The following is an 11,999-nucleotide window of genomic DNA, read 5'->3' on the forward strand; positions in this document are numbered from 1 at the left end:
GGAGTGAGGGACTCAGGGCAGGGCAAGAGGATAAGCAAAGACGTGTGTTCAGCTCAAGCCCAAATTCAGCCTGATCTCACACAGGATGCTCTGGGGTGTGAATGACACCATAGCGTCTGTCCCACCCAGTAGTCATGGGTCCAGGCTGTTGCTGTCCACATCATCGGCTAATGGCTGCAGGGTGATGTGTGTTGAGGGGTCACATAACCTCCCAAGCATCTCAAGGCAAGGAGACCGCCAGCCACCCAAGAGCATTCATCTGCAGACGGCGCGGCTCCGAGCTGTGCGCAGCCAGCGCTCGTGGGAGCTGCGGTGGGCGCGCCGTCCGTGACAGGGGGCAGGACAGGGCTCCAGCAGCACCTGTGACGGGCAGAGCCAGGAAGCTTCCTTTTTACTAAACATCTATTTTGTTTTTGCTTGTTTTAACCAAGAGAATGAATAACTTGTATAAAACAAAACTCATTCACAGTCTGATTCAGAGTCAGCTCCCGGAGCCTTAGCTCTCTAAAACTGTGCCCTCGGCTAAGGTGATCTCCGAGCCTCAGTTTCCTCGTCTATAAAATAGGCTTAGTAGCATCTACCTAGGCCTGAGGTTGTCGGGAGAGTGTGACGAGGTGGTCCCTAGACTTGTTAGCGCGTGGGCCGCGCATCTTCTCCTGGGCAGGAGTTCCCGCCGTCACTCTGCCCAGCCTGGCACAGACCGTTTTGCAGGCTCTTCTGTCCCCTCCACACCCCCAGCACCCCCGTTCTGTTAAAGGGCACAGCTGAGGGCAGAACACTGAGCGGATCTCCAGCCAGGGAGAGGGAGAGATTTAGCCCTGTTGTTGCTTTTGGTGAGAATTACGTCACAATTCTGAATCCTCAGTGGGCCCCGAGCCAGGGAACCCATTGAAATAGGTCTGTTTTATTTTTTATTTATTTTTTTTTCTCTTTCACTTAGAAAAATAATTCATCTGGCAGCTTCTCATTCAGGAGTTGATTGTGTCCCTGCAGCAAGGAAATTCTTAGTCAGAACAGAGGACTGGGAAGGGAGGCATGTGGTTGTAGGAGGGTCCAGGTGACCTCAGGCCCCCGGCTGTGCCGTCCCCTCTGCCCCACACCCCACCGGACACTGTTGCATCTTCGGGGCTATAACCTGAACCCCCTGGCCAGAGCCCAGCATCCTGGTGTTATTTTAAAAGAACTTCAAGTTCTTTTGAAAGTGTGTTCTCATCATTGTACCTCTGGAAAATCCAGAGAAGCAGAGAGAAGAAATCATCCATAATTTCACCACCTGATGACAGTGTTGGTTGACTTTTTGACATCATTCTGTCCAGCTGGCCCTCCTTTCTGTGCATTTCTGAACATGGCTGAGATCATGCTGCATGTACGATCTCATATCCTGCTTTTAAAAATAATGTTCTTAATTACACAGCTAATACAGGAACACTCTGTTTTATTTTTAAGAAGACACACATTTAAAAATATAAAAATATGTTTAAGAAGTTAAAAAAAAAAAGTAAAAGTGCTCCTCCCCTGCTCCCAGCACATCATCCTCCCAAAGGAAGCCTCTGCTGGCAGCTGGGGGCCTTCTCCGCACCCCTGCATGCGTGTGTGTGTGTGTGTGTGTGTGTGTGTGTGTGTGTGTCTGCAGACATACACTATGCTTGGGCTTTTTTTTTTTTCTTTTCTTTTCACATAATTGGGATTCTGTGCTGTGGAACCCTCTGGAGTTTCTCTTTCTTCCAGCTAATATCTTGGACCTGTTCTTACATTACTCATAATATGAACAAAATGATAAGAGCTGCCATTTATTCAGTTCCTGTCCCAGGCCAGGCCCCGTCCTACACCCTTCGGCTGTATTGATGCATTGGGGTGCGAGGTGCTAGCAGAGTGGCTGGAGGGTGTGGGCTCTGGAGCAAGGCCACTTGGATTCCAGTCCAGGCTTTGTTGTTTCTTGACTGTGAGACCTCTGTGCCTTGGTTTCCCCAAATGCAGGTATTATCTTCCCCACAGGAACGTTCAGATGGTGTGCTCTTACTTAAAAAGCACTTATTATAAAAGACAGTCTAGCACATAGTAAGTGCCGTTTTAATTTTCTTTAATCCCCCCAACAAGCATGTGTAAAGGAGGAAACTGAGGCACGGAGCAGTTAGGTAACCTGCCTGAGGTCCCAGCGCTAAGACGCCACTGCCCTGCTGGGAGCCTCTTCTCCGTTCTTTGTGCCTCTGCAGGGCATCGTGGAGGAGGCTGTTCCACTGGCTGTCCCCTGGTGATGGGCAGTTGGCTTGCTTCCAGTTGTCACAATTTCAAATAAGGTTGCCCAAAGCAGCCTTGCACACACGTCCGGACACACGTGTGTGTCTGGAGGACTGGTTCCGAGGGTTGGAACTGCTCCGTCAAACAGGGACCTGCTCACATTTCTTTTAAACTTAACATTATAGTGTTGGCATTTCCCCCATACCACAGACCCAGGGGGGTGGCCTCACATTCTCTTCTGTGGGTGGGCCCTCATCACCTCCCCGTTTCCACGGAGGAACACAGGGTGGTTCCCTTTTTCCCTTCTAAGGTTGGCTTTCTTTTTTTTTTTTTTTGAGACAGAGTCTCACTCTGTTGCCCTGGCTAGAGTGAGTGCCGTGGCGTTAGTCTAGCTCACAGCAACCTCAAACTGCTGGGCTCAAGCGATCCTCCTGCCTCAGCCTCCTGAGTAGCTGGGACCACAGGCATGTGCCACCATGCCTGGCTAATTTTTCTATATATTTTTAGTTGTCCAGATAATTTTTTTCTATTTTTTTTAGTGGAGACGCGGTCTCACTCTTGCTCAGGCTGGTCTCGAACTCCTGAGCTCAAACGATCCGCCCGCCTCTGCCTCCCAGAGTGCTAGGATTACAGGTGTGGGCCACCGCGCCCGGCCCTAAGGTTGGCTTTCTTTAAAATTGCTTCCAGCTGTTTTTTTCTCTGAATTACAGCCTCCTTTGTAGTGCTCCTGCCTGGGGAATTCCTGCATTTCCATGGTTTGTGGGCATCCGCTCCCTGCTTGCCACTTGGACCATCTCTGGGCATGCAGTTGGCATCGGTCTGCCCATTTTACTGGTGGGGAAGCTGAGTCACAATGAGGTGACAGGGTCCTATTGGAGTCAGGACCAGAGTTCCTGTTGCGTGTACTGAGGAGCCCAGAAAAGCACCCACGCTCCTGGAGGGCGGGGCCTATCTTTCCCTTTGTGTGCCCTGGCGCTGTCCCATGGCATGGGGTACAGGAAGGCGCAAGTGAATGACTGGTATGGGAGTGAACTGGAGCCTGTTCACCCCATGAACCCAGGGACTGTCTGAGGGACAGTAAGTGCTAACGTTTACCACGCACTTTCCACTTACCGTGCACCGGACGCCGTTCTGAGCACTCTCTGCACCTGTCCGCTGTTTGATCCCCATAATCCTGCAAGGAGGCTTCCATTGCTACCAGCCCCATTTTATAGAGAAACTGAGGCATCCCGAGGTTAAGTACCTGAGTCAAGATTGCAGGGATGGTAAGAGGCAGAGCCAGGATTCAGATGACAGTGTGCCCCTCGGAGCCCCTACCGTCCACTGCCTCCCCTTAGCCTCACACTGGGCAGAGTCATCACCTGCACCCTGTCATCTTTGGATCCCGGACCATGCGCTTCCGGAGGGCCCCGGGCCTGGCCTGTCCATGCAATGGGTGAATGAGGAGGGGCTGGTCCCTACCCCCCCATGTCTTCAGGTCTGTGACTCTCGCCTCCCCTTGGATCCCGCAGTGGTTGGGCTGGACATTCAGGATGAGATGGGCAGGCATGAGGTGGGCCACATCGACAACTCGATGAAGATCCCTTTGAACAACGGGGCAGGTTGCCGCTTCGAGGGACAGTTCAGCATCAACAAGGTATGGAGACCCTGCCTGGCCCCTCTTACCTGAGCCCCGTTCTCTCCATCCCCTTCCTCCCTGAAAACTGGTTGGTGAGGTGTATGCCCACTCGACCTGACCCCGCCGGAGCCCACGGCAAGTGAGGGTCAGTGTCCAGCCTCCTGGCAGCTGCTGCAGAGAATCTGGGTGGGGGTTTCAGGCTCCATGCAGTTTTAAGCCCCGGATGGCTGGCTTAGGAAGGGGCTACTTTTCTCCCCAGATGGGGAGACAGCGGGAGCTGAGAAGGCCTTCGGATTTGTGGCCCGAGCCCTGGGTTCAAGTCCCAGCTCTACCTACTCTTGGCCAAGGAACGCCCTACAAATGACTTGACCCATCTTGGGGTGAGGGTGTGGTGGTAATAATAATATCATGATACCACCCACGCCACATAGTTGGCGTGAGGATGACATGAGCTAATATACATTTATTCCTTCAAAAAAAAATGTACTGAGAACCTTCTGCGTTCCAGGGTCAGCGATAAGCTCTGGGGCAATGTTCCTGGGCTGGTGGGCTTCCCCCTCAGTGGAGGGAGGCAGTCTGCAGACTCGTGTTCCAGTGGTGCCAAGTGCTGGGGTGAGGAATAGAGGGGTAGGGAGTGAGGTGTATGTGGTAGGTTGGAAAGCACCTTGTCAGCTCCAAAAGATCATTCAAGTATCACTGTTGTTTGTTCCCCAGACCCGGGAGCTTCAGCTCCTACGTCACGGATGGGTGTGAGTGCAGTGCGCTTGGGAGGGCCAGGGCAGCGCAGTGCAGGGCTTGCTTGGCACGTGCCAGCACTCGGCTCAGCATTGCCACAGTGGGGCTTCTCAGTGACCCTGTGAGGTGGCACGTTTTACAGATGAGATGCTGAGGCCCAGAGAGGTTAGGTGTCTTGCCTGAGCTCACACAGCTGTCCCCATGTCTCACAGCTCCCCTTCCCAGTCCCAGCCAGACAGAGTCACTGGCCACGCCAGGCTTCTGCGTGCCCCTCCTGCAGCCTCGGCTCAGAACGCCCCTTTCCGAGTCCCTGACACCTGAACTGGGGATTGCAAACTCATTGGCCACATCCAGCCCCAAGACAAGTTATGTTTGTCCTGTACAACATTTAAACACATCAGAGCCATTATTAAAAGATCAGGAGGCAGGGCGCGGTGGCTCACGCCTATAATCCTAGTACTTTGGGAGGCCGGGGTGGGAGCATTGCTTGAGGCCAGGGGTTTGAGACCAGCCTGAGCAAAAGCAAGACCCCGTCGCTACAAAAAATAGAAAATAGCTGGGTGTGGTGGCATGTACCTGCAGTCCTAGCTACTTGGGAGGCTGAGGCAGAAGGATCGCTTGAGCCCAGGAGTTGGAGGTTGCAGTGAGCTATGATGATGCCACTGCATTCTAGCCCAGGAGACACAGCAAGACCCTGTCTCAAAAGGAAAAAGAAAAAAAAAAAAAAGATCAGGAGTCCACATTTCTGGCCTTTAAAGGTCAGAGGCTCTGGCCACACTGGGCCCATGTTCCCACCGGCGACAATGATCTGGCACCAAGGAGCAGCTCTCCCCTTTACGTGGGTGTGTGCTGGGCCTTGTAGTCTTTCGGCAGAGTGAACTTCTTTCTTGATAGCTCAGGGCTTCCTTAAGTGCTAAAGCAGAAGCTGCGAGGCCTTCTTAAGGCCTCAGCTGGAACTGGGCGGATTCTGCCACGTTGTGTGGGTTCAAGTGAGTCTCGTGCCAGCCCAGGTTCAGGTGTTGAGAGTCATGGTTCACTGAGGACGCTGTTTGTATTAATACGTTAGCTACACACGGCACCTTTGCCGTGCCCCGTGACTTGGATTTTATGGTGGCTGTGATGGGAAGCAGTGTTTTAAGCACATTTATGCTTTAGGACTGTACTATCCAGTAGGTAGCCATTAGCCACATAAGGCTAAATTAATTAAAATTAAATGAAACGTACAGTTCAGTCGCTCAGTCTCTCTAGCTACGTTTCAAGTGCTCAAAGCCACGTCATGGCTGGGACCACGGCAGGAGACAGTGCAGATATAGGGCGTTTCCACATTGAGGAAAGTTCTGCTGGACAGCACAGCTTTAGGAAGATCACTCTGGCAGCTGCTTGCAGGTGGGCCGGAGGGAGCCAAGAGCAGAGGTCACAGGCAGTGGCTGAGGCAGTGGAATTAGCGAGCCGTGGTCAGACTCGGGATGTAAGATCAATAAGACTTAATGAGGAATGGGATGTAGGGGAGGGCAAGCAGGGATTCAAAGAAACCTCTTAAGTTTTTGTCTTGACAACCAGGTGGTCCCGTTTTCTAGAGGTAGAAGCTTGGAAAAGCGCAGATTACTAGGGAAGTGGTAGGACTGGGCGTCGCTCATTCATCTCCAGTGTCACTGGAGACTCCCACCAGGTGTCCACAGTGTGGTGTTAATCTGGAAGCTGGATTTGTGTTTCTGGAGTTTAGGAGAGGGTCCTGGGCTGCAGATGTCGATGTGGTAGTCATCAGTGAGTGGATGGTGTCAGAAGTCACAGGTCTCAGTCAGTGTTACTCAGAGTGGGGCTCCCAGACCAGCAGCATCACCTGGGAGCTTACAGGAATGCAGATTCTTGCGCCCCACCTCCGACCTACCAAATCTGTGTTGTAACAGCCCTCCCGGGTCTTGCTCTGTTGCTCAGGCTGGTCTCCAACTTCTGGGCTCTCGAGGGATCCTCCCACCTCAGCCTCCCAAAGTGCTGGGACCACAGGCATGAGCCACCACACCTGGGCCCCCCGTTCATTTTCTGTATGGCGGACACTGTGGTGTACCCAGCCACTCCTGGAGATCTTGTTGCCACCAAAGTTTAAGGATCACTGGTTTAAGCAAGATTACCTACAGAGAGAGTGTAGAGCCTTGTTCTAAACCTGGGGTCCACAGACACTCCCAAGGAGTACAGACTGAATTCAAGGGGTTCGTGAACTTGGATGGGAAAAAAAATGACGTCTTTATTTTTACTAAGCTCTAACTCCAATTTAGCATTTCCTTCTGTGATGAACATAGGCAACAAATCACAGTAGTATTATCAGTGCCCTTGACTTTGTCACCCATGGAAGTTGCTGATATTTACGTCACATTGCAATTACTGCAGATAATTTTGAGATACTGTTTACATACATCACTACTTCGAAATTATAGTAGTTATTTAACCCACCACTAGGTCTTGTTATTTGATGCATCAAGAAAGCAGCATAGTGATGACGGCACTGCACTCTAGCCGAGGGAACAGAGCAAGACCCTGTCTAAAGAAAAAAGGAAGGAAGGAAGGAAGGAAGGAAGGGAGAGAGTGAGGGAGGGGAAGGAAAAGAAAAGAAAAGAAGAAAGAAAGCAGCATATTTAAATGTGGTTTTTTAGTATTTTAACTACTATTTAAATATGATCTCCTTTGTAATCCTATGTGTTTTACGGATTAAAACACTTTAAGCATTTAAAGCATAGGTGTCATGAGACTGGCAAAGGGTCGTCCATGGCACCAGAAACATTAAGAACCTAAGGTCTCAAGAGAAATGCAGTTTGAGGACTGAATTCTGGTGCACCCCACCACTTAGCAGCGGGGAGATGAAGGGGTAAGAAGAGGTATGAGAATGAGTAGTCAGACAGGTAGGAGGAGGCAAGGACTGGAATCCGGAACAGGCCGTCATATATCAAAGAGGAAGGCTGTGGCGCGAGGTTGAGGAAGGCGAGGCCAGGGTGGGCCACAGACCTGCGTGGGGCAGAGGATGATCCAGGAGAGCTGGGGCTGCTGCAGGAGCCACGTCCTTGGGAGGGAAGCGACCCAGGCCGCGAGTCGGGGGTTAAAGGCCTTGCAGAGGCAGAGGGGCGGGCGTGGGCACAGTGCAGGCGGGGGAGCCCCATACCCTCTCTCCGTCTCCTCCTCCTCTTCCTGGGGAGCTGTGCTCGCCCACAGGTCCCTCCAGGGAAGCCCTCCCTCCCCGCCCCGCCCTGCACTCTCCCTGCTGCCACCCTCATCACACCGTTGCCATTGTCTGTTTCCTCCTCCAGACTCGTGTTTCTTGGCCTCCTTTGCCCATTGCCCCCTCTCTTTGACTAATTTGCCCAGACTTCATGCTATCAGTGTCTACAGCACACCTGGCCCCGTGCTCGGCACTGGGCTGCGGTGCTGAGAGACATGGCCATGGCCCCTGCCTTTGGTGGCCGTGGTCTCTGATGGGCTGACAGACCACACCCAGGTAAACAGGGAAACCTGTCACTTTGACTGAGGGGGGCTGCGGTGGAGAGTGGAGAAGGAGGCCCCCGAGGGAAGGTGACCAGGGAAGGCCTGTCTGGGGGCTGGGGAGGATGAACAGACCCACACGTGCTTCCCCTAACTGTGGGGGCCTCCCCAAGAGAGGCCTCAGTTGAAAAAATAAGTACACCCCCGATGGTGATCAGGAAGGGACCACATTTATTCAGGCCTTCCCAGCACCTAGGAAAACAGCCCAGGAGACAGCCCACCCCACACCCACCTCTTGGCTAACATGCCCAGGACTGCAGTCTGCTCCCCTTAGAATGGGCTGTGTTGGGGCCCCCAGCTGGCTCTGCATGAACCAGAACTTGCCCTTTGGGGTCAGATCTGTGGTCAAGGATGCTGGCTACAATGCTCACTGGTGGAATGACTGGGAAGTTTAGCTTCTCTGAGCCTCAGTTTCCTCATCTGTAAAATGGGGATAATAATACTGACCTCACAGGTTGTGAGACATGAACAAATGAAAATACATAAAACACTTAATGCAGTAGGGACTAGATAAGCATCGGTGTCTTTCCCCGGCCTGCCTCACCAGTGGGCTGTTCCCATGACCTCATCAGCTGGCACCTGCCATCTCCTGGGTACAAGTGTGCCTGTAAAAGTACATGGGGGACGTCCAAGAAACAGGCCTTCTCTGGTCAGGGGAGGGCCAGGGATCCTATGAAAGGGTCACACCAGCCCTCCTGTTATGGCTGTGACCTCTTAGGTTCTTACCTGGCCCTTTCCACGTATTAACTCACTTATCCTCACAGCAGCCTTGAGAAAACTGAGGCACAGGAGATTAAGTACCTGATCAAGGTCACAGGCCAGGACTGAACCCAGGCAACCTGGCACCAGGGCCCTGGCTCTTTACCCATGGCCCGACGCCGACATCTCAGTTACACGCGCCATGACCAGCTGTGTGGTGTACCCCAGGCCACAGCCAGGCTGCCCTCTGCCCCAAACCCTTGGAGGGAGTGGAGATCCCCGCCCCACCCCCAGCTCATCCGCCTTCCCTCGTTAAGGTTCGTGCCTTTGAGGAGCTGCCCATCAAGGGGCGCAGATAAGAGCGCCACCAGTGACGATGCGCTATGATGGCAAGGTCAGCAGCTGGCGCCCACTCTCTCACGTCCCAGCATCACGCTTAGACCTGTCCTGTGGCCTTCTCATCCATCCATCAGGAAGTCAGCCGGCAGCCAGACGTCAGAGTTTCGAGCTACAGCCCTAACCCCCACCTGAGACCACGTGGCGACCTCACTTCATCAGCCAGCCCTGCGGGAGGAGGGCAGGATGGGGTGCGGGCTGTGGGGCCTGGCGGCAGCTATGCAATTTAAAATCCATCAGAGATGCTGACGTAGGTTCCTCAGTCACAGGCTCTAAAAGCGTCGTCTTTCTTTCTTCGGCCCAGCGTGTACTGGCATGAGTCAGCGCCCGCGATGGATTTGGTGTGCAGTGGGAGAGGGTTACTGAGTCACAGCCTGGCGGGCCTGGCGGCAGGTGGCAGATGCCCGGGGGCCAGCTCCCTGACTCACTTAACTCTGGGAGCAGGCGGCCCAGACCCCAGCCCCAATTCTGAACCCTGCCATGGCCCATCTCCAGGAGGCCCCATGTCGCTGCCTGGTGGCTATCAGCTTCTTACTGCCAGTGCTGGTAGGCAACAGGGACTTTAGTGCTGACTGTATCTTGTGAATATTTTGTAATGAAAATGTATGCAGGTATTATTTATATCAGTGAAAATGAAGTTTAAATTTTTGGAGGCTGGGCGCAGTGGCTCATGCCTGATAATCCTAGCTCTGCAGGAGGATCTCAAGAGCAAGGGTTCAAGACCAGCCTGGGCAACACAGCGAGACCCCCATCTCTACCCCCCCTAAAAAATTTTTTTTAAACACAGTAGGCTGCCTGTGTATGTGCTATTCTCTTTTCCAGAGGGGCCCTTCTCTGTTGGCTGTGATGACAAACTCGTTCATCTTACAAACCTGTAATAACTGCCAACTGCTTTGCATGCATCATTTCACTGGATCCCCCCAGTAACCCTGTGTGGTTATTATCCCCATTTTGTGATGGGGAAACTGAGGCACAGAGTGGTTACTGGCCTTGCCTAGGGCCCCCCAGCTAGGAAGTGCGGCTGGCTTGGGGCCCCGTCTAGAACTCAGAGCCACCGCTGCTCTACCATGGGTTCCTGGGTTCCAGAAGCAGGCGATGCCATCCCTGCAGGGAGCTCTTGCTGAGCTGTTGTTCCTGCTCCACTCCAGACCCCGTGGGTGTCCCTTCTGCACGCTGTCCTGCAGCACGCTCACCCGCAGGCCACCGACCATGCCCTGTTCTGTCAGCTTGATACCTCCCTTGTCAGTCTGAAGCTCAGGGCCTGCTGAAGTAGGAATATTCCTGTGGGAAGTCGTGTTTGAAACAGGCACAGTTGCAAAATCAGCAGACTTTGTCGGACGCTGCACAGTGAGCAGGAAGCCGTGTTCCTTCCCCTAGTGCAGCCGCCTCACTCAGTCTTCTTTCTTGAGCTGCGATAAGATGGCCCTGGAGGTTTTCCAGTGTGGCATTTGGGGGCCTTTGATAAACAGCCCCACGCCCCTCTTGTGCCTCTGTTTCCCTGTGGCTACCACCATCCAGACCCCTCTGTGGTTTTTTTTTTTGTTGTTTTTTTTTTTATAGAGACAGAGTCTTGCTCTGTCACCCTGGGTAGAGTACAGTGGCATCATAGCTCACAACAACCTCAAAATTCTGGACTCAAGCGATCCTCCTGCCTCAGCCTCCCAAGTAGCTGGGACTAAAGGTTCGCGCCACCACGCCCAGATAATTTTTCTATTTTTAATAGAGACAGGGTCTCCCTCTTGCTCTGTCTGGTCTCAAGCTCCTGAGCTCAAGCAATCGTCCTGCCTTGGCCTCCTAGAGTGCTAGGATTACAGGCGTCCTTCTGGTTCCTTAGACACGGCCCCATCCTGGGCAGTTTCTGGCCTCTGTGCATGTCCATGCTGGCACCTCTGCTTGGATGCCTTGCCCTGTCTTCCTGAGCGATGCAGACTGCTTCAGGGCCTTAGCACAAAGGCGTCCTTTCCCCTGGGAACCTCCCTGAACATGACCCACACCCTTGACTAAGTGCAACCCCCGCGGTCTGTAAGTTGCTCTGGGCCAGTGTGGATCCTGCAGAACCTCATTGTCTTTTCCAAGTCTGTGTTGCAGGGGGCCAGCGCCTTGGCTGGGGCCAGCCTCTGGTGCAGTCACCTCCCTAGTCCTGGCGCCTCCTGAAGGACTGGTTCCACGTGCCCATCGGCCTGGAGCTGCTGGGTAAATGGCATCCAGGCATCAGTGGGAAGAGGCAACATGTCCAAAAGACATGAGCTCAATCTGCAGCTCTCCACATGTGACCTTAGCAAGTTTCTTCACTGCTCTGAGCCTCAGTTTCCTTTTCTGTAAAGTGGGAATTATCATGTACCAAAGTCAAAGTCAAAATATTAAATGTTATCTGTTCATTCATTCCGTAAGTATTTATCGAGCACCTGCTACGTGCTGGGTCCAGGGAGTGCATCAGGGAACAAAACATATGAAAGTCCCTGCTGGCGTGGAGCTCACGTTCTGGTAGGAGGGAGCAGACGAGAACTTGGGCCCCTGTGGGGACGTGGGCTTCGACTCTGAGAGAATAGAAGCCTTGGTGGGTTCTGGGCAGAGGTGTGACAAGATCAGATGCAAGATTTAGAAAGATCTCTCTGGTCACTGTTGGGGAAAGGCCTGGGGTCGGGGAGGGCAGAAGCTGGGAGCCCAGTGAGGAAGCTGCCGCCATTGTCCATCCAGAGGGGGCCTTGGACCAGGGGAGCAAGAAGAGGTCAGATGCCAGGTGTGTTTTCAAGGTGGAGCTGAAGGGTTTCCTGCTGGCTGGGAC

The 11,999-nt window shown here is 53.1% G+C and overlaps 1 protein-coding gene across 2 annotated transcripts in view; it reads left to right on the forward strand.

The window, feature by feature from the left end:
- ERGIC1 (endoplasmic reticulum-golgi intermediate compartment 1) overlaps nt 1-11,999 on the forward strand; it is a 106,772-nt gene that overhangs the window by 68,051 nt on the left and 26,722 nt on the right. For both annotated transcript variants that reach the window (XM_012649715.1, XM_012649716.1), the window contains exon 5: nt 3,750-3,874. In XM_012649715.1, the coding sequence (XP_012505169.1) occupies nt 3,750-3,874 (125 nt within the window). The remainder of the gene's footprint in view (nt 1-3,749; nt 3,875-11,999) is intronic.

This window comes from Propithecus coquereli, unplaced genomic scaffold (genome assembly GCF_000956105.1).
Source record: "Propithecus coquereli isolate 6110/MARCELLA unplaced genomic scaffold, Pcoq_1.0 Scaffold301, whole genome shotgun sequence".
NCBI classification, from domain to species: Eukaryota; Metazoa; Chordata; class Mammalia; order Primates; family Indriidae; genus Propithecus; species Propithecus coquereli.